This window comes from Panthera tigris, chromosome D1 (genome assembly GCF_018350195.1).
Source record: "Panthera tigris isolate Pti1 chromosome D1, P.tigris_Pti1_mat1.1, whole genome shotgun sequence".
NCBI classification, from domain to species: Eukaryota; Metazoa; Chordata; class Mammalia; order Carnivora; family Felidae; genus Panthera; species Panthera tigris.
Window position 1 is genome coordinate 63892801 of NC_056669.1, and position 22954 is coordinate 63915754.

Sequence of the window (22954 nt, forward strand, 5' to 3'; positions counted from 1 at the left end):
TGCACACTGCCTGAGGAGATGTCTTCCCCAGCAAAGGGAAACAGGCTCCTTAGGGACACACTAAGAGAAGGCAAGAGCTACAGCTAAGTGGGAACCCCCAAGACCAGCAGTAGGGGGTCACACCCATTTCTCCCTGTGTAGAGACTACAGAGGGCTCTGTCTGAGGCTGGGCAGGGCCAGGCGAGTATCTGGGTGTGTCCAGGGCTGTGGAGGGCACGCATGAGGTCACGGGGTGGCACTCACAGCCTTCTGCAGGGTCCTTGTCTAGAGCCACATAGTAGGGGCAAGGTGTTTCAGGATCCAGCGGAGCCGTGTGTTGTTCTACATACATAGTGCGTGTCCAGGTTGTGTGCAGTGCTCTGCTGGGTGGAGGGTTGTTGGCTGAGTGTGTATGTGTGCACCTGCATGCACTTGTGTGTGTTTTGGGATGGGGGTATTTGCAGGAGTGTGTGCAAGTATGACAGCAGTCCTGAGGGGACTGGGTAGGGGAGTGTGTAGGGCTGTAAGGGAAGGAGGCATACAGATGGTGGCTATTTGGAGGACTTTGCCCTCATGTGGGGCCTGTGGGGGAGACTATGGGGGAAGGGCTATAGGAAACAGGGAGAGGCTGTGTGGGGGTCTGTTGAGAGGCTGCAGGAGGCTGCGTGGGGCTGTGTGCAGAGCACGTCTGTGCCGTTGGTGGGGCTTTGCAGTCCTAAGGAGCACCTCTTTGGGTAGCTTTGTCCTGGGGGGGGCCTGGGGGACTGTGGTGGGAATATGAATGGAACCACATGGGAAATAGCCAAGGCTCTGGGGGCTTCATTCCTGGGGGCTGTGCGGGGCCGCAAGTGGCTAGATAGATAGAGGGTGGTGGAGGCCCTGGACGGCCTCCACAGCTTTGCCATCTGAGGACAGGCTATACTTCCTTAGGGTCTGGGGCTCCCAAAGTCCAGGCATTTGTTCTCCTCCTTGTGGTCGACGTGAAGCAGGAGATAGCAGGGATTCACAAGATGAGCTGAGGACCAGTGGTGTCCCTTCCAATGCTGTCCTGCAGCTGGTCCTTATGCGTGCCAGGCTGAGGACAGTTTCCAATGAGTCCGCTTGTGCTTTCTCAACAGGACAATGTGGATCTTGGAGAGCTGATGTTTTCCCTCTGCTACCTTCCAACTGCTGGCAGGCTGACCATCACTATTATAAAAGCGAGGAATTTAAAGGCAATGGACATAACAGGAGCATCAGGTGGGACATTCTCAAATTCAGACTTCCTCCCATGGTTCTAATGTAGTATTTATGAAGTCTCTAACAGAGTAATAAGGTGCATAAAACCAAACTACCTAGGTTTAATTCCTCTCCTAGACCTCATGGCTGTATGACTTTGGGCAAGTCACTTAACCTGTCTGAGCTTCGGATTCCCCATCTGTAAAATGAGGGTAATAATAGTATCTGGCTCATTGGGTTATCATAAGATTAAGTAAGTTAGTGCATATAATGTCATAAAACAGTACCTGGCACATATGAAATGCTACCTAATGGGAATAGTCATTATTCTCTTGTACGTCTTCTTCACCATAGTTGTGAACTGGACCTACAGTTTACACATACTGACACAGCTTATCTAATTGGGTCTTTCTTCAGATACAAGTAATCACCATCTCAGGCCTATGGAAGATTGAAAACAATCATATATCCTCCTACAAGGCCTGTCAATGAACTATGCAGTTTGGTATTCTAAACATATTCTAAACCATAACAAGAAAGCCCTGATATGCAGGTCCTACTATACACATTCCCAAGCAACTTCTTCAGGGGCTCCCAAAATGTGGTCATAGAACACCCAGTCCATTGGCTGTTGATCACAGAAATCAATGGACATCAGATGCAGTATATTCTGCTTACTTACTGGCCTCCAGTATTTTTCCAAGATAAAAAAAGTTGTGGCCCCTTCTGGCCTTTCAGTGCCTCCTGGACAGTGTATGGGGAGTCAGGGAAACACGTGGTTGTGCAGGCAAGGAGAAAAAGAGAAGTCCCCATGGAGCAGAAGGATAGTGAGGTAGAACCAGAGAAGTCCCACCTGAAGCAGAGACCGAGCTTGTCACCTGTCACCCTTTGCCAAGGTCATGCCATAAGCAAGCTTTGTCCTTTCTCTGCTGTGCTGAACTGCTTCCCCCTTTGCAACCCGACTTCAGGCAGCTCTGGGGCTTGAAGCCCCTGTACTCCCCAAAGCTGTCCCTGTCGTCTAGGCATTCTATCTGTTCCTTTCCTAAAGACCTGATGTTTAGGAAGAGACTGTCTGGGGTGGTTCAGAGTCGGGGCCTTCAGCCTGTTTTTCCTGCCTTGGAAATACCTTTGCATCTCTCCCCATTGCAGCCAGGCAAGTCTGGAATTCTAGCTGGAACATTTTCTAATTTGGTAACAGATATTTTCACACTATTTTTAAATTCCACACACTTTGAGGAGACAGTGTCCTGTGCTTTTTCTTGAATGAATGTCTTAATTATCCTAACTGTAGTCACTGCCCAGGCATCTTATTAATTAAAATCCCCAAACTCCAGCCCACAGGCAGGTAAGGGAGTTCTGCATCCTGTAGTCCGTGGAACTCCACAGTGATGGAACTGCCCCCTACATCCACATTTATCCTCTCAGTACCCCCGCTTCTCATGGTTGTACAGATCCCTACGTGAAAGTGTCACTGATGTGTGATGGCAGACGACTGAAGAAGAGGAAAACATCCACCAAGAGGAACACTCTGAATCCCGTTTACAACGAAGCCATAGTCTTTGACGTCCCTCCCGAGAACATTGACCAAATCCACTTGTCCATAGCCGTCATGGACTATGACCGGTGAGATACCTGGAGCTTTTTCTCAGGGCGGAAAATGTCTCTTGTGCCCAAGACAGGGAGGGAAGAGGGGGAGTGCAGCCACACGTTCTTAGCTGGTGTCCCAGGCTGCAGGAAATGAGTCAAATGGACACCCCGGGAAAGCTGACTGACAAGGAGTCTCCATTTTCCAAACCATGCTTTAGAGTTATATTACCCAAGTGCCTCTTTGCTCTCCACCTTTTTATTTCTTTCTCCTTCCCCATCCTCCCCTCCTCCCCACCTCATCCCCTTTCCATTCCTGCATACTCCCCAGAATCTCAGCTTGGAAAAACCTGGTTCTGCAGGTCTTAATCTTCTCCTGCGCAATCCTGCCTGGCCTTCGTGGGAAGATTCCACTCAAAATAGCAGAGTGATTACTTTAGCCACACCATCAACATTTCTAAATACATAACTCTGTTATTTTTTCCCTTCTCCAAGTGTGTTTAATAAAGATCATTTCCATCCACTTAAGTCTGAAAGCAAACAGAAATGTTCTCTTGAAAATGCTAGAATCAGTATGGATGACAGGGTACATTAAAATGTATAAGATGCTCAACTTTCTAATTAATACAGCACAGAAGAGATATTTATAGCCTGCATTGTAGCCAATTGTGTATTTAAAGGACAGATTTGAAAAACAGTCATTTTAATATGCAAAGGAAGTACCAACAGGGAATTAGACATGTTAAACCAGTCATTGGACTGAAATGCAGAGTCTCTTTTTAATTGGAAACCTCCCACGTGGTCTGGGCACAAGTATAAAAAAAATCATTCTGACTTCTAATATAATCTTACAAATATTATTTGTAGCTGAAAATTTTCCCACATACCCCTGAAATGTCACTAAGGCAGCATCAGTGCCCTGAACACCCTTTCTAGCAGATGCCTAGGTGAAACAGAACTGTCTTCCAGCTCAGGGAACACATGGGTTGGCTCAGCTGCCCATGGGTGTGACAGCCCACATGGAGCAATAAACCTTATCTTGTCTTCTCTGGACGAAACACAACACCAGTAGTGTCAGGTCACAGGAGGGGACGTTGCCCACCAACCGTGGAAATCTAGGCCAGCTTTTTTCAAGCGATTGCCAAGATTCCCGCATCAACAAATCTGATTATATGAGCTCTGCTTCAATTCAATTCTCAGTAAACTCATGAATCTGCCTGGAAAAATCCATGGCAGAATTCATGGGGCTTCTGCACACAACTGATTTTAATGAGCACAGACTCAAATGTCCTTCACACTCCCCCACCCGTGTCTTGCCATTACTCCCTACATACAAATAGGAGAAAAATTACTCATCTTTGCAGGAAGGAAAACAACGGAAAGTCCATGAGCTCGGATCCTAAAGAGTTAAAGGATGGGTCATATCATTCTAGTTACACAGGCAACTTCTAACCAGAAACTGCTAAGGAGAAAGATTGCCCCAAGGCAGGCACCTACCCAGGGAAAGTTTCAGAAATATTAGCCCTAAAGTTAAAGGAGCTAAGTATCTTTCTACAGTAGGGAAATCAAGTTGGGTCAAAGAAGCAAAGGTGGGCTTGGAAGGAAGGAGGGGAGAGTGTGAGAACACACATTCCCTGAAGAGAGGGGTTGCAAGAAGACTCAGGAAGTATCCCCACCCTGCCCCCTTTGTAAGCTCCAGACTATGGCTGCCCTACCCAATACTTCTCTTTTACACATACTTGGTTGCCTCTTATAGGAATTTGAGCAGCCATTAATGCAAGGAACTCCTTTCAGATGGCCTCCTTTTCATTACATAGGTTTGAAGACCTGGAGGTCAGCCTCATTCTAGAACCAGAGTTGTCATCCCTAGCATGCATCAGGAACAAGCTAAGCCATGCCAGTGTTACAAAAGCTCAGGTGTGTGACAGCTAACCTCTGCTCTTCCTCTCTGTGCCACCAAGTACAATCTTGGATCCCAAGTTCTATTGGCTTTTAAGCTTGTCCTGTAGTTTTAAATTAAGGAATGAAAAGAACCACCCTTTGCCTAATTCCTCTCAGTTTGAGTAGTTGTTGCTTTTACATACCAAAATTTTAAGAAAAAGTTATTGTGGGCCGTTTTCACAGTGTAGGTCATAATGAGATCATCGGCGTGTGTCAAGTAGGCAACGAAGCTGAGAGGCTGGGCAGAGACCACTGGAGTGAGATGTTGTCATATCCTCGGAAGCCCATTGCACACTGGCATTCCCTGGTGGAGGTAAGACCCTACTCCCACATGCTCCACTTTGTGGAAGAATAAATGCTTTACTGTTGAAATGCAGAAGACACCAAGAGGGTGAGTGTACCGGGGTCTACAGTCACTGATGGGTTTCTCTGGTTGCCTTTTCTGAGGCCGTTGGAAATTGCATTCAGTCTGAGGTTGAGTCTGTGCTCCCTATCTGTCTAGTGGGTTTTGGACATTGATCACTCATCCCTCACTTTGATTGTCTTCAAGAATGACTAAGATTCTCTGATTCCATGTCATGGCTTTGGGTTGACATTTGGAAGGTGTCTACAGGATCCGGATGAGTGTGGAATTTCAGGTCGCCATATAGTGACTTATGTGTAGCATCAGAAAGAACCTGAGACTAGGAGAGAGGAGGCCTGGATTCCAGGACTGGCTGTAGCATTAACCTGTGATTCTGGACAAGCTGTTTAATATCAGATTCAACTACATGTGATAAAAATGGACAAAACAACAAATGAAATAGAAATGTATATCTCTCTTACATAAAAAAGGTCCAGAAGAAGGCAGCCTAGTGGCTCTGTGATTACAGTAGAGAACTAGACTTCTGTCTTTCTGCTTCACTGTCCCAGTGTGGGGTTTTTTTGAGGTCACCTCATTGAACAACATGGCTGCTAAGCTCCAACATATCTTTTCAGGTCATCCAAAGGTAGAAAGAGGCAAGATCCAAAAGCACACACATTCTCTTTCAAAGGATTTTCTTTGATGTCTCATGTGACACATCTACTTATATTTAACTTAGTCACAGAGTTTAGTCGCATGGACACATGTGGGAAATGTATTCTTTTACTGGGTGTAAATAGTCCCAACTAAAAACCGGGGTTTGTGTGCAGGGAAGAAGAGATGAATGAATACTTGCATCCAGTGGGCCATCATTCTGCTTCACACCGTCATTCGTTCATTTACCACCCCCCCGATCATTTACTTCTCATTCATGCTTCCCCCATCCATCGTTGCTCATTGACACCCTCTCTTATTTATGTACTAACTCATTCTTTCAAAAACAAATTGCATTTACAAATTTGCAAAATGCAAATTGCATTGCAAAAATAAATTGCGTTTATCACCTGTGAGAGTCAATTGCCGTATTAGGTAAAGAGAATAGATGTGAATAAGAAACCATCCTGTGAAGAGCTTGTAGACCACAAAAGAGACAGAAGAAGGCATGCAAACTAACCACTAAAATGCACAGTCATGAGCTTTAACATCCATATCAGGTGCTACAGGAGCACAAAGGTGGCAGGTGAGACTGTCCAGGAAGGCATTTTCCCTCCTGCTCTTGGTTAAGTGATGGGAAGTGAGCCCCTGGAAAACGGGACTCCAGGGAGCATGGGTTCCAGGCAGAGAACTTTCCTCTTATTCTTCCAGTACAGGCAGCTCTACTCCCATCAAAGCCATCCTGAGAGGCCAAGACAAAACCTCAGTCGTGTGGGTTCCGTTGCCATCAAGATTCAGGAGAGTCGGGTTGAGGCAGACCTGGGGAGGCAGGGGGCCCTGGGGAGGAAGGGACAGTCTTCCTTTGTTGGAGATGGTGCCTGATGGAGAAGACCGGCATAGAACCTATGGACTGATTCTAAGCTTCAGGGCCTGGGGTGTATTCAAGCAGCACCTAAGGCCCCCTAATTTATAGGTCCCCAAGGATATCTCTGCCCCTGGGCCAGTGAAGTTAAGACTCGTTCTTTTCTGGACTCAAAATTAATCCCTGAGGGAGACCCACGGCCCCCTGAATCACCTGAGAAGTAGCTGCAAGTCATATGCTAACCCAACTTCCCCTCACTTCTTCAGCTCCTGGGGGGAGCCCTCAAAGGAGTCCATGTGAGGGCTCATTATACTGCCTGAGTCTGTCAGTACCAGTGACCATCAGAGCAGTGGTAATAGACTTTTTGTACCCTTCAGTCACAGCTGACTTTAATTCTTGTTTGTAATCAGGAGTGTCACAGAATGTCACAGAGCTCTCTGCCTCTCAGGTCCCAGGATGGGAAAGGAGTAAAGTTTAGGGATGTGGTGTGGGGCTGAGACAGGAGCCCCTGTTTGGTGCACAGCAGCTCCTTCTCAGTGCCCTTGCCGGGGAGTGAGGACAGGTGGTGTATTGTGCACGGGACCCTGAGTGGCGGTGCATGCATGGTACCCAACGGGAAGCGTGGAATGTGGGCCTTGGAGGCTTCTTTTCACTCCTGAGGAAAAAGCACTGTCTGACTTTGCTCGCTTGGGAGATGGTCCCTAAACCCTGGGCACTTGACTTTTTGCAAATAAGGGTACGATAGCCATGTAAGTGAGAAATCAGTGTTTTTAGGGTTAAACCACCGAAACTTGGGAGTCGTGTGTTGCAGCAGCTAGAATGACTTCAGCTGGTACAACAGTGGTCTCTTAACTGCTGCCCCAGAATGACGTGCCTGCACACCTTGTGAGGGGCAAGTGAAGAGGGGGCCATCTCTGCCCCGTTGCTTCCTGTCTCTCTGAAGTATGCGCCCAGGACCCCACATCCATCCCAAGAGTGGAAGCGGTACTTTCCCTTTTAAAAATAAACGTGCAGCCAACAGAATCGGGGCACTGGTACCAGATGAGATGAAAAGCAGGATTGGAGAGGTCATTGCGCTTTGCTGACAGCTGTAAGGAAGGAGGGAACTGGACTCAGAGCCGTTGGTCAGAGGCACTCACTGTGGAGTTGGATGGACCTAGAGTCAGATCCCAGTGCTGCCACTCACAAGTTGTTCCTCCCTTTCTGAATCTCAGTTTTCTCCTCTGCAAAGTGGCTCCTAACAGCACCTGTCTCCCAAGGGTGGTTGTGAGGATCAGACAGTGAAGCCACAGTGGCTGTAGACGCTCAGGGAGGTTCTCTGTTACGGTCAGTACTATGTATGCCCCGCATGGTGAGGGGCTGCCGTGTGTCCTCATGGAACCCTCAGCCATCATGTTTGCCATGGAGGGTAAAAGGAAGGCTGGAAATCCCACCCCCTGCACCCTCAGATGGGGGGAAGGGGCTAGACATAGATGCATGCCCTTAAGTTCTGATTCTTCTCCTCTTCTCTTACACTGTCTGAGAACCTTTAGATTTTCTGTGTAAAAGCAAAAACGGCAATTAAGTCCCAGTTCTGTGTGTGTTTGTGTATGTGTGCGTGTGTGTGTGTGTACATAAGCATGTGTGTATACGTGAATGAGAGAAAGGCAGAGAGAGATTATGGGGTAGTTAGGATTTAGTATAAAGGGAGTCTGGCCTGGCAGAAGCTCTTCACCGCTGGGGGCTGAGGGACCAGGTTAAGACTGAACCCTGAACCCTGCAGAGATTTGGCAGCCGGCTCGGGCGGGGCTGCATCCAACACACCCTGACCTTGCCAGGGCAGGTGGCAGATGGAGTCTTCAAAGGCAATGAGTTCAGAAATCCATTTCTCTCTCAGGGTTTCTGGATGGCTTCACTGCACACTCAAAGGTCAGCCAATACAGCTCCCTTCACTCTCCATGATGTTAAAGGCTTGGGAAGCTGTGCAGACTCCCCTAGAGCCAGCTGCCTGGGACTCGGGGACAGGAATATCCCTTCCAGGGGGCCTCAGGAGGTAGTAGAACTCTTGGAGCTCCCACTACAGCCCCCCCCCCCTTTGATATCCTGGAGAAGATGGTGTTGGCCTGGTCACAGCCCAGCACCCTTCCCACCCTTCTGGAGTGGAGCTGGCCTACATCATGAACCCCGGTGAGAATAATAAAAATAGTTTCAGGTTTTCATCACTTTCCCCCTGTAGTGCTGCATAACCTCTGCATTAACAAGCAGTGAACTGGTGTAATGGGAAGACCGGACACAGACACCATTTGGTTAAATAAAATGTTACTTCTCTAAAAGAGAGAAGAGAGAATATCCAATCAGAATGTATAGTGAAGATCAGCAACATTATCCTGGGCGGCGATACAAGATTCTAAACCCCAGAGTCCTATTCACGTTGTGCTTAGGGGTGGATAAGTCTCCTCTCTCTAAGCTCAGCCTTTCCTATGTGTGTGTATATACAAGGGGGTTCTGCACCCACTTGGTCTGGTGGTCCTCAGGGCCACCTCACTGAGCCCAGTGCCCCCTACAACTCAAGAGTTATGCAGTTCCCGGCATAACTGAGGGACAAGTGAGGCCCAGCATGACCAGAGTACTCACCTACCACCCTCTGGAACCTCTTGAAGGTGTAAGCTTACAGCTGTAGAACGACAGCAAGCATCAGTTATCCAGACGTCACTGGGAGTTACACGACCAGGCTGTTGAAACCAGTTCTAGATAGTGGCCATCAAGTGCCCCGCAGAACCTGCCTGAAGTCTGCGAGGTACACACATTCCCGGGAGAAGGCATCCGATTGCTCCAGTTGGGTTAGGTGTCTTCCCCCGCCCCAGGGGTCATTGCAGTGTGAGCCAGTGCTCCTTCCAGCTTCCTGAGAAGGGCCCAGGCAGGACGGAGACGTTGACGCAGGCGAAACGCAGTGCTACCCAGATTTTTAAGTGAGGGACTCAGAGGCTTTAGCACTTTGGGGAAATTGTTATTTACAAGAGACTGAAGAAACAAAAGTGATTCTCCACAACGGGGAGGGGTTGGCTAGAAAGAACCAAGCAGGCGATGAGGTTCCCATCAGAGGACTTGGCGTCTATTGCAGGACGTGGGCCCAGGTGAGGACTAGACTACCAGAGAAGGAAACTGAGACTGGGTAGGGGAAAGTGTGGAGTGAAGGACGGGACAGGGAGAGCCCTGGAAAGTGCTGCCACACAGAAGCAGGATGTACCTGAGGTGCCTACAGCACCCCCATTGCTGGTCTTTGGAAATACCGTGAATTCAGTTCTGATAAGTAAGGGATGAACTGAGGCTGGCGATCACATGCTTTGCCCTGTGAAGGGGTAGCCCAAAAACTGGGTCATTGAGCTGAGCATGAGCCTAATGTGTGTGTCAGCAGATAGTGATGGAGGAAATGAGGAGTCTGTACCTGGAGGGCCACATGCTATCACAGTATCTTCTGCATGTGGTGACACACACACCCCCCCCCCCACCCCTCCGAATATGATCCAACAGAAGATCTCAGTGCCTCGGACAACAAAATGCTTGGCCTGGATGGGAACCGAGAGAACCAGAAGCACTTGAAGTACATTAAAGTAGTGTAAGAAAATGTAAATTTCTTTATTATCTAAAATGAATACCATCCTGGTAAAGAACAGGAAGGGGAAAAAAATTGATCTTGCTAATTAATGATTTCTGGTCTTTTCTAGGTTATCTTGGTTTCTCTGGGATAAATATTTAGTCAAATATAATGCTTAAATTCTCTACCAGAGCTATTTCCCTTCTTTCTGGAAGTCTCCTCTCCTTCCTCCTTCCTAAGCTGCCATCCAGGTGTGGGGAAGCCTAAAGGCCTTGTGACAGGAGTGGACTGCATGCTTTCACCTGACAGGGGACATTTTCCTTCTTGTCTCTGGCCATCAGATGCCACACTGTCTCTGCCTGCGCTGAGGATCCCTGCTGATGTAACTTGCTACCTGTCCTCACAGAACAAGCCCAAGCCAGGCCTGATTACTCTGTGGGAGCTCGGCCCCTTTGAGGCTGGCCAAACCTGAATGTGGCTGTTGCCAGCCCTGAGGATCTCTGAGGTCTGACAGCAGCTCTCACTTGATGCCTGGCCTAGGAGGTTTTTGCACCCCTTGGTACGGGGTCACTTCCCCACTTGCTGGAACCCCTGGAACCCTGTCAGCCAATAGTCCCCTCCTTTCCACACCCTCCAAACATCAGAGACATATAGGAGCTTCAGGGAACTTGATGACAGTACAGACGCCCTCTGCATGTCCATTGAGTTACATGGCCTTTTTTTTTTTTTTAAGATTTTATTTTTAAGTAGGTTCCATGCCCAACATGGCGCTCGAACTTACAACCTCAAGATCAAGAGTCACACTGTCTACCCACTGAGCCAGCCAGGTGCCCCACATGGCCATTTCTACGTTGTTCCTCTGGCCTCATGTTGGTAGAGAGACACATCCACCTTCAGCTTCCTCCTCAATCCACCTGAAACTTGGGATTTTAGGCCTGAGGGGTGAAACCAGGGCCTCACAGGAGATCCTGTCTTCCCCTCTCCCTGTCTCTTCTGCCAAAGCTCTCTACTTCCTCCTCCCAGCTGGAAGAATCTTCTGTAACTGAACTAATGTGAGTTTGCTCCTTGGTGAGTTACAGGTAGATACCACACCAGGGGGAGTTTTCACAGAAAGGAAACTTTGTTTGCAGCCAGTAAGGAGATCATAGGGAATAACTTCCAAAGTCATGACCACCCCCCATCCCAAGCAAGGATGAGTAGGTTCTTTTTATTTAGAGTTTAGGATGAGTATTCAGAAAGGGGAGCTCTGTCACCACTTGTGAAGGCGGGCCACAAGGTTGTGTAGGTGTACTTAGAAAACATCCCTATACATTCATCCTATGTCATGTTGAAGAAGCTTGTGCTCCATTTAAGGCTGATACTGTGACATTATAATGAAGCAGAGGTAACTGTCGACACGGGTATGCTCTGAGAGCAGGTATAAACTGACTGGGGTTTGGGGCTCCTTCTCTTGGGTAAGGAGGGCGGGGCCTTGCTTACTTTTGAACCCGCGCTGGGAGTTTTACCACTGGTTGTCTCTGATAGGGTGAGGCTATTTCCTGGCCTGGTGGAGACTAGTGATTTTTACATTCCCTTTGTTCCCTTAAAATCCTTAACTACTGAGGTTTTTGCATTTCTTTGTAATTCTAATATCTCTTAGGATGTTCTTCTAGAAGTGTGCTCCTGCTACTAGAGCCAGGTAAGGCACAGATGAGGGAAACTAGCTGGGTACCTAGAATGACTTCTCTTAAGTCACTAAAGCTATATCTCGTCTTTCTTTTTGGGGAAACCCCTAACTCTTTCTATTACACTTACTTTATACATAACATGACTCCTCTCTACTTATGCCTTATGTTCAGATCTCTACGGTTTCCTCTCAACATGCAAAGGGAACATTTGGAATTTAGATGTATCTCTTTTCCCTGAACAAGGCCTGGCTTTCCAGACTCTTATTTCATGAGGGACTGGCTGATAATTGACCTTGTGTTATTTGCCCTTGGCTTATAGCAGTCTATGGCATTAATTCATTGCATGGAACAACATGATTTGCAGAGAATGGAAATACTATCCCTCTTACATAGGTATTGAATTAGTATTGATGAACGAATGAAAGAATGAATGAATGAGGCATATTGTGATGGCATTTGGTTTCCTTTAGTTCTAAAGTTCCACAGTTTTCGATGGAGTTCAAAGTACAAGTCAGTTCAAGGAAAGATGTAAAAGGTCCTGACACAGAACTTGCAGGGGGCTGTTCAAATGGAGATGGCCCTAATTTATTTAGCTGTACATTTTGATTGACTGTTTTCCATTTAGAAGGAGGATATGAGAAGAGGCCATTTCCTCACTTTGTTCCCATTGTTTAAAAAATCGAAATTCAACTGAGTAAATTGAAAGATCTTACATGCTTTATACAGTAATTCATGAATTGAGCAGCCTCCCGTCTGGCAGATAGAAAGGAGCTCTGAAGAGCTGTACAAAATGAAAGCCTTCTGTAGGCAGAAGGAGGTGAATGAAGCAGGAAGTTGCTCTAGCAAAGAGTGGATTGTTTCAGATAAGATAACCTTCCTCTGGGGGAAAATAGGGGTCAGGCAGAATACCTCACTAGTGCTACTGACCAGATAAGTCCAGATTGATTGGTTACGGGTCACATTCCTGGGAGAGGCTGAACTGCAGGTAGGCTAGGTATTAAGTCCTTGTTTGATGATGCGGGATGTTTGCACAAGTGACTCCATTTGAGCCTGTTGCTTTTCTTTCTTTCTTTCTTTCTTTCTTTCTTTCTTTCTTTCTTTCTTTCTTTCTTTCATCACAAACTGCATCTGGTGATGATAGCTTTGCATTTTGAGTGAAAGTGAAAAATATTCAGAACAGTAAAGAGACACCTTGTTAAATCTTGAAGGACCCCCCTGAGCTGACATAGGTGGCCGGGTTCTAGAGTATTTTAGTGTCTTCTTTTGTAAGAGACAGAGGAAGCAGAAACAGCACCGAGATGTCTGTGGTGAAGGGTAGACAGCTGCACCCTGAATGAGAACCGATCAGGAGGGACAAGGACATTAATCCATAAGTTAGTTTTCTCAACAGGGAAACACTTTAGCAGCAGTTTTACACAATGTAATGATTCACTCCACCTACGTGCGACAATAAAAAGTAAAAAAAATAGAAGAAAATGATTTTTTGGATAAAATAAAGGACTCTTAGTTGAAATTTTTTTTGGAAAAAATTAACTATTTTTATTGGTGAGATTTAGCATGCCAGTATCCATAAACACCTGCAGTACCACTGAAGCAAAACCAATTGCAAAGAACATAAAGATATGCTATATGTTTGGGATCTGAAGAACGTTAACAAACCTTTTGGAATCTGTGCCAATTGTTACAAGTGACCAGAGTGCCGTTTGGACAAGTAGGCACGGTTAGTGTTAATGAGGCATTGTATTTCCAGCTGGTGGAAGAAATGGTCAGCAAACAAAGCCAAGAGCACTCAGTATTTCTCAAGCAGTCTTCTTTCTTGTATTGAATTAGTTATCAAAAAAAAAAAGACCCTAAGCATTTTTTCATCTTTAGCTGGGATGCAAAACCAGTGGTTCTTCTGAGTATCTGTAAAGCTGGTGATCATATAAAACATGGAAACATTTGGGGCAACGCTAGAGTTATAAGAGATAATAACAGTGTGTTAGAAAATAACATTTCTGCCTGAACAAAAAGTCAATTGCATCTTGACTCTCCTCTCTCTCACAAATGACCTCGCCCCAGCAGTCTCTGCCCTGGAGCACACCTGCTGCACACTTGAATAGCAATTAAATAAAAAGTGGTTAACAACGGGCTTGAGGCTTCAGCAATCTCCATCTCCAGGAGTGGCATTCAGAGGTGACAGTTTATACAGTGGGCCAATGGGCCAATTCTTCCCCCATAGATGAAATGCACCAGAAGAGTTCCGGCCAGCCTCGGAAGGAGCCACACCCCTAGGTGGTATCTAGGGGTAAGAGGGAACTTGGGGGGTTGATGGGCCTGGAGCAAGAGTGGTGCATCTTGGCAGAGGAGGGGGATGTCTGGAAGGCCACTGCTCCTGGAAATGAGTCTTTTGGGAGATGTGCCTATTGACTGCGGCCTCCCAAATATCACCAGAACAACCTGTTAATAGGGCAAAGCTGAGTTTATTGCTTGCCTGCTACGGAACGGGGGAGCTTGGTTAGGATTCTGTAAAGATCATGAGGTGATAATTTAGGTGAGGATTGTGAGACCAGCAAGGTGAGGATTGTGAGACCAAAATTCAAAGAGTTTGGGGGCATAAACTTGTCTTTTGATACTAAAGAAGAATTCGATGGTCTTGAGAATTCCCTGTAATAAGCAATGATGTTATTTACAACTTTTATCTCTCGTGGCAAGACTCTCCAGAATAGTAAAGTTGTGTTAATGAAGACAGTAGAATAGTTACAGTCAAGTTGACGTAGAGTGTGTTCTGTAGACAGCTGTGTTGGGGTAGATGGCTTTAGTTCTCACATCCCAAGAACAAGAAGCAAGAGAGCTGACAAGGATTTTGCCCAGTTCTGCAGGTGCCCACAGACAGTGTGAGTGTTAATTAGTTGCCTCCCCAGCATCAGACCTTCTTTTTGATGGCTCTGATTGGGGATTCTAGGGAGCGTAGCTCCCTCCTTGGCTTCGGTGATGAAACTATGACCTGGTCCGAGGCTAAACCACTCAAACCATCCATGGGGGATTAGCACTGCATAAGCTGATTCAGTTGGAGAAGATTATACAACATTTGGTGTGAATGTTTGGACAAAGATGCTGTCTCTTTCCTGTTGGATGTAAACAAAGAAGCGTATACCCCAGGAGCAGCTGTGGCCCTTTTAAATCTGTAGAAGATCCGGGCATGGGGTGAGGCCAACCCCATGGATGGCAGAATAGAGAAAGAAAAAGAATCTAGACCCTTGATCAAGCGGCTGGATCAAGCCACTCCTGAACATGGAGTGTGGACTGTGGATATGTCAGCATATAAATTCCCTTTGCTATGTAAGCAATATGAGGTAGGATTTCTGTTGTTTAAAACAAATATATTTTCTAGGACACTGGTAAGCATCCACTCCTGACCCATTTGGTGTTCCTTTGGAGTGAAGAGAACCATTCCCAAAGTTGCCACGAGATCCACTCTTCTGTTTTGCCCACTATGGTATGTCCAGTATCTAACAAAGTACATGGCACATGATAGACGTTCAGTGAAATTTTCCTAAGAAAACATTGTCAGTGTTTGATTGCTTAGCTCACATGTTGAAACAGTCATGGCCAGAAGAGAGACTTTCTGCTCTTAATGACATGCAAATGCTGTATAAAGTGAGGGGGAAATCTGCCTTCCTGTTGTATTTGTATCTTATTTTGCAAAGGGAAATTCAAACCCTGCATGAACCTGCAGGACCTGTGGGCAGCTCTCTAGCTTATGGTGGCTCCCTTGGGTTGATAAAGACACAGTTCCTCAGCAATGAAGATCAGTCACATGCCTGTCATTTCCTGTTGATGTCCCCTACCGTGTACTACAGTTCTGTTTAGAATGAAAATAAAAATCTATATTCTTTTAATAGCGATATTTTAGCAGCTCTAAATTATCTTTTAGTCCTATTCTTATAATTTTATTTTTATTTATGAGCTAAAGCTCACAGGCTAAAGCCTATAATCAATAGTGGTAGAGTTACATATTTTCTCCCATTTTAAATCAAATTCAGAACATGAAATGTGATGACATTGATGATTGAAATGCTTAAAAATGTTATAAGGAAACGGGGAAAAATCACAAAGCAATTACAAAGTGCAATTTTAACTTGTAGGTTTAGGGAGTACCACCGTGAGTTGTGCTCAGAGTATCAAAAGAGAAGCAGCTATGAATGAGGGTTAGGAAAACAAAGATGTACTTTTTTTTTTTCTCCCCACGTAGCTGAGGATCTGAGTGGAGAGTGCTTAAATACTATACATACCGACAGTAAATGTCCAGATTTAGAAGGTTTACTAGAAAAGATCATAAAACCAATCAAGAAAATGCCATCCAAAGAGATCAAATTGTTTCAAGTTAAGCAGTGTAAACATTCTGAATTTTCCTTCGTGTCATTAATGCTTAATGAAGTCTCTGAAGGAGGCATGGAGATGTGGATTCAGAGTGCTGTTTTAGTTGTGGCTTATCTACATTCTCTCTTTGTTGCCTGGAATCACAGTCACACTGAGGAACAGAGCTGAATTGGAACAGGCAACACCTACTCACAAGGAGAAGATGGGCAGGGAGCCCACAGAGTCCATAGCTAAGATATCAAGGTAGAGCATCAGGTACTCCCTTCTTAGTTCTGGAAGCTTCCATCTAGGGGTAGTGAGTGGAGCCCTCCAGTGGCAGTGACTGTAGCTGCAGATTCAACCTCTAACAAAGAAGCCAAGAGTGCAGGAATCAGGGCGGGCTTCTGTTTAGAGAGAATAATGGCAGAGGTCTTCATGGCAAACCTTTAGGATTGAGCTAGGATCCAAGTAGGATCTCAGCTTGGCAGGCGAGGTTCACCTGATAGTGGAGGCAAAGGATGTGGAGTTTGACTCATCTTGGCACACAAGGTTCTAGAATGGGTTGACAACTGAGGTCCCCGTGCTGTAGAAGATTGCATCATAGGACCTTGAAGCAGGGCAGGGCAGCCACAGAGCTACAGTTTTGCCTCCCCACCTGGATGGAGCCTACAGGGTGATATCAACAGCATGAGTAATTGGGAATGATGAAATCTGATCTTTCGCTTGCATTTTAAATGTTATGTTCCTTAAAGTTGTGAGATGTCCACTCCTGGTATTGGCGCTAATGGCTTGTGTGCTGCTGCTTAAAAATAATGTGATAGTTCCGTTGCTTCTCAAGTATGGAACCAAAGTATTGTGTGAATGTGGGCATACCTAGAACCTAACCTTAGATCAGGAATAAGGATCTGGAGATCCTTGTAGCAAAAGAAATAGTTACTCTCCACTCTCAGGAAACCTGAGGAAACTCCACTCTCAGGATAACAAGGGGAAACCTGGGATGCTGCCCTCACTCACTGAGTCCAGCAGAATCTAAGCCATCCCGCACAGCACGCCTGCCCCTCCACCTCCCATCCTGCTGCTGCTCTCACATGTCAGCGGGCACCAAAGTGTTAATAGCAAGGACCTTGGGAAAGCTGTGCTTTGTTACAGGGAAATAGCTTTTAGCTCCAGCTGCTGCTGCCAGAGGAGATGCTTGAAAGCAAAAAAGGGAATAATAGGCAAGAAAAGGACTTTTGAATCACATGGGAGTCTTCAAGGACCACTCAACCCAGAAGATGTTCCTCTTACTGCTTTAAGCCATAGTTCTCTAAAGCCCCCAGAACATATGCAGCTTCCTTCACTGTCTGGAGATTGTGTTTGAGTTCATGGGAGCCCCAGGACACTGCCCTGTTGCATAAGGACTTGCTCGGTAGCAGGAACTAGGGACAGCATTAATAATAGGAGTAGCACTGGAAATGCAGTGCTGAGCCCTGTGTTCTAGTCAGCTTGGATGGCACTGAGCTTTATGAGAGTCCTTGAGCAACTACAGACCGAGACTCCTCTAACTCTACGTAGTGAATCAGCTGCAAAGACCACAAGGGGACTCCATGAGCCAGGGAATGCTGGGGAACCAGGGCTATGAAAGAATAAGCAGATCTGGATCAGACTCAGGGCTTCGCCCATTCCCATCCAGGGAGGAGGGTCCCCATCCAGGGAGGAGAAAGTTAAAGGCTGGGCCCCCTCCACCATGCCCAGCCCACCATACTCAGAGAACATTAGGTGACCTCTGTGTTTAAAGCTCTGTGTTGCTGAGTGGGACCTGCCTGCTGAGTACCTATTGAGTGGGATGGGGCAGGAGGTTGCATAAGGGGCCCTGCCTGTGGTTGAAGAAGCTGAAGGAAGAGGAGGTTTAGGGGAGAGATTTGTGGGGCAGTAGCCCACCGCGAGGAAAGGAACCTGGTGGAAGAGGGGAGGATGGTGGAAGATGAAAGGCATTTCAGTGAGATCTGGACTCAGTCTTGCTGGCCAGAAACAAGGTAGCCTTTAATAGCTCCAGGAAGTCTTCAGTAGGATTGACATAGATTTGCATTTGGAGTGTAATATGAGAACTTGTTGGGTCTGGCCCCCGGACTCAAGGGTTCGTGGAGGTCCTACGTGATTCTAAATTATTTGTAATCTGCTGTTTATATGCATATGTAAATGTACAAATTTAAGTTAGTTCTTTGCAAATTTAAGCATACCTCGAAATGCTTAAACTAATTGTTTAACATAGTGGTGTCCAGTTTGGGGAGGTAGTTTCGTTTTGTCTTATTTTGTTTTGTTTTGGTGAACGGTTTCCTCAAGTCCAATCTAATTTGGAAACTGAAAGAGCAGAACAGATAAATGCAAGATCTACTGTGGTCGAAGAAGACAGAAAAGGTGGAGAGCAAAATCACTGAATCAAAGAGGATGGCATGACCAGTCCCACTTTCCAATGGGCTAGCCCGGTTGTGCTGCGTTACCGGTGCCTGACGCCCGCTCCACCACTCGGGACTGCTGCTCCCAAGCAAATTCCCTGGTCTCTCTGACACCAGTTTCCTCCTAGACAAAAATGGACTGTCAGTACCTAGTTTATATACCTGCCATGTTGATTAAATGATTCAGCATATATGAACATGCCCAGAATAGTCTCTGGCAGTGGAAGATGCTCCACAAGTCTGGAACAAGTAGGAAAATACAACCCCGCCCAGCCTTGCAGCCGCTGGTTGTTGCTGATGCTCTTTCTTGCAGCGCTCAAATAAGGTAACTTTTCCAAGGATGTCCCAACATGTCGTCTCTCTGGCCTTTGGAATTTCCAGTGTTACCCAGAGACTTAGATGTTGAGATCACAAGGAGGTGGCACCATATTTCAATAAGCTCCCAATTGTTAAATAATAAAGCAGTGGCCTCAAGTGATCTTAGCTTAGATTTAGAGTAAGAAATACATTTTACAGCATGACATACCAGATATAAAACTGAAACAAAAGTTTCATGAAATAATACACATACATCTGATGCATTTTTTAAAACAATTTTGTCATTAAAACAAGAATACTGGTCACAACCGTTAAAGGTTTCACAAACCCAGTCAGTGATGGGTCACAGTTCACACTATGAAAAACACAGGAGTAACAGGATATGCACCTTTCGAAAGACCACTGTAATTTTGATGCAGTTTTAAGAGGGAAATGTGGAATCATAACCACATAACTACATTCTGTAGGTCCATCCAGAATGCTTTTTCTCCAAAAGACTGGAATTCTAGGCTTTTCATCACATATATTAATCAGGAAACACTGGCTTTACTTCTCTGCATAGGACACTGCATGCCTGAGTCTGTGTTGTCTCATGTGCATGAGCACATATAGGTTATTTTTAATCACGAGTATTTAACCTTCTGGTTTGGATCTGTACTTAGCCTTACACTGCTTAAACAGCACAGAGACACCAACTGTGTGTTTATAATTGAAGAAAAACATTGTGTAAAGCCACAGAAGGAAGGAAGAGGTGATTCCTGTTGGATGTGTATATCACTGCTTCAAAAGAGTTCCCTGGGGTAACCGTCTCTGCGTAGACTCCTTCACTCCTGCCTGGTGTGGGGACACAGTGCCCATTTTCAAGGAGTCTACTGGGGAGGTCTGACTGGAGATTGTATAATCACTGTTTTCAAAATTTGTAAGGGAGTGTAGATGAGAGTCTCAGCCACCCACTGGAGAAGGCTGGTACCAGAGAGACATGCTGGGCCCACTTGGGCAGGCTCTGCAAAATGAGTAGGGATCTTTCTGCTGAGCAAAGAGGACAAGGAACGTGAAGGAGAGAGATGAACACATCCAAAGGCATGGAGATGTGAATGGAAGGAAGGCTGGTGCCTGGAGCAAGGGAATTCAGGATGACTGAAACACAGGGTACACAGGGATGGAAATGAGGTCCAAAAGGGAGGCAAAGGCTTGTTCAGCTGTGATAAGGAATGTGGACTTTCTGCTGGGGCAGTAGGGGGCTTTGGAATGATTTGAAGAAGAGCACAGCTTGCCCAAATCCATGTTTTAAAAAGATCACACTGACCATCTGGAGGAGCATAGGCAAGAGGGAGGAGGTTGGAGGCAGACACAGCTGTAGGGTCAAGGTGAGCTATGCTCATGCTCAGGCCTGAAGAGGGCACAAGTAGAGGAGGAGGTGGGAAGAAAGTCTTGCCAAGGTTTATGGGAAGCCAAAGAGAGAGGAGTTCGGGATGATACCCAGGCCGCTCTGCTGACCAGATGGATGGTCCTGATGTCTTCTGAGCCACAGAACAGTAGACAAAGGATAGGGTGTTTGGGGAGAGGATGAAAGGACAGAGCCTGACAAGGAGACAGGGGAGGGATGAAGGAGTTTCAGCATGTGCCAAGAGCAGTGACATGTGACACAGTGTGCCATTTGCTTGTTACCTTCTACAAGATGCTCCTCTGAAAGATATAATGTTCACAGCTAAGTTACTTTAATTTTAACCATCCACTGCCCCCCACCACACACACATAGATGCACAGACACACATGTGCATGCTCACATAGCACTCCTACCTCCTACCCTTTTCTTAACTGAGAGCCAATCAGATTCTAATCTGGGCCCAAGGCCATGGGAAGGAGGCAGATTCTTTCACCCAGTTTTGCAGTAAAAATGCCTATGCCCGTAGTCTGCTGACAAATGGCTAATTAGCCTGATTTTAAGTCCCGATCCCTTGGAAAGAGCATGTCAGAAAGTCCTGAGCTTGACCAACGAAAGCTCTCCCTGAATTAGGGGAGGTTGCGGGTTTTTCCAAGTGGCCTGTGTATCAGCCTTAGAAAATGCAGACTCAGCTGTGACCCTACAGAGAAGAGAAGGGCCGTCCATTCACACAGGCTGATTCTTGGAATTGCCACCCTCTCCTGCTGAGGCCTAGAGTGAGGACTGAACAAGTAACTCTGAAACAGCAGTCATCAGGGCACTCAGACACGTGGGTGCCCTCCAAACAAGGCATGGACGAGGGAGCAACAACTGGAGAGGGGCCCAAGGGGACAGCATAACACTAAGGCAGTCAGTGTCAGGGTGATGTCACAGAGCAGGCCAGGACAAAAGAAAGGTTAGAAAAATCTGTTCAAGTCAATGTCCAATTAAACTTAATGGCATTTTAAAATCATTTCTCATTACTGTGCCCATCTCTCTGCTTTCCTTCAAATTTCTCAAATGTCTTCAGAGAGAGTGCTCTTGTCTTTCTGTATCCACGGGTTGGTTGGGCTGACTGCCCTGAGTTTTTATGTCTGTATGGCTCCTCCCCTCCAGGAGAGCATTTCAGCAGAGAAGTGGTATCTGGTAGCATCCAGATTGGTGACAGACAGGAGTTAATAAACACAGACAACTCCTTCAAGTTTCTTGGCCAAAATGGAAAGGCAAGAGACAGGCCAATCACTAGAGAACAAAGAAAGTTTTTGAGAGTGAGATTTTCTTTTTCAGCAACAAGAGATCTGAGCATTTTTATAGGCTGAGGAAAAGGCCAGTGGAAGGGAAAGGTCAAAGATGCAGGAGAGAAAAGGGATGATGGGTGTGTGGGCGTTAGCCTGGAGACACAGGGCCCTGGGCCTGTACCCAGCTTTTCTCCCAGAGTACACAGATGCTCCTCCCACCTGGTTTGGGCACAGCATGGCTCCATCCTGGAGAAACAGATGTCACTCCACAGGCAGGGTTGCAAGTAGCCTTGCACAGAGCACCCAGCATCTATGCAATGCCCCCTTTCTACCTTCCCTAATGAGCAGAACTGAGGCCCAGGTGATCCCCTGCCTCCTCTCTTACCATGTCTCTGGGTCCCCAGGTGTCCTCTGCATACTTCCTGCACACTCCAGTGTCCTAAAAGCAGCCCTGCCCTCTTCCAACCTGACTCTGCCTTGAAAGGACATCTTTCTCCACCTGGGTCCTGCTGAGCCTTTTGCCAGCATCTAGGTGTTACTCTTATTCTTCCATCAACTTTGATCAGATTATCTGGAACAGCCCAGCCTCTTCCTGATGCTCTGCTCTGCACTTTGAAACTGTGCCCCTCAGATCAGAGACCTACTCCCTGTCCTCCCATGCACATCCCACGTCCCACCCCTGACACTTGAAGGACGTGCCACACCTCTGCCTAGACCTCATCTCTGATTTCAGCATCAGCCTTGATGCAGAAGCTTCTTCCTGCTAAGTCTTCTCCTCCCTGCTCTAATTCACAGCCCCCACCTACATTCACTTCCAGCAGGTCCTGCTGTGGACAGTCTTTGAGCATTTATTCTGGAGTCCTAAAGGGCTCAATGTTGATGCAAGAGGCTGTCCCTCACAACTCAGAGTACAAATACTCACTGTGCCCTTTTGGCTTTAATTAGACAAACTCTAAGACATTGGAAGAGATGAAATAGTCTGGAAAAATGTTCCTAAAAACCCAGCTTAATAGAGAAGACAAAGTTCCAAGAGAGAATGGAAGATATCCTACAAGCAAGAGGCACTAGAGACACTGAGACACTGAGGCATGCACACACCATAGAAGAGAATGGTGTGAAATCTTCACTTAGAATGTGAATTTAACCTTCTGGGCAGCTTTCTCTGTTCCAGAAAATAAGAAGGAAGCTAAGAGGAGCCAGTGTTGGAACTGAGTGTTGGCTGAGAGAGAAGAGGAGCATGTCTGATTTCACATTGGGTGGCCAAGGCTCAGGAATGCTGGGTTGTACCTCCCAAGGCTACTTGGAAATGGTTGACGGGAGTGGACCCCCTGGCCAAGCCATAGGAGCTTCAGTCCAGCAACACTAAATCAGAAGACA

At 46.4% G+C, this 22954-nt stretch overlaps 1 protein-coding gene across 1 annotated transcript in view; it reads left to right on the forward strand.

Annotated features, from left to right (window-relative positions):
• Positions 1–22954, forward strand: part of SYT9 (synaptotagmin 9) — a 195444-nt gene that overhangs the window by 141160 nt on the left and 31330 nt on the right. The window contains exons 4-6 of the mRNA XM_042959357.1: positions 1098–1218; positions 2649–2820; positions 4906–5035. Of these exons, the coding sequence (XP_042815291.1) occupies positions 1098–1218; positions 2649–2820; positions 4906–5035 (423 nt within the window). The remainder of the gene's footprint in view (positions 1–1097; positions 1219–2648; positions 2821–4905; positions 5036–22954) is intronic.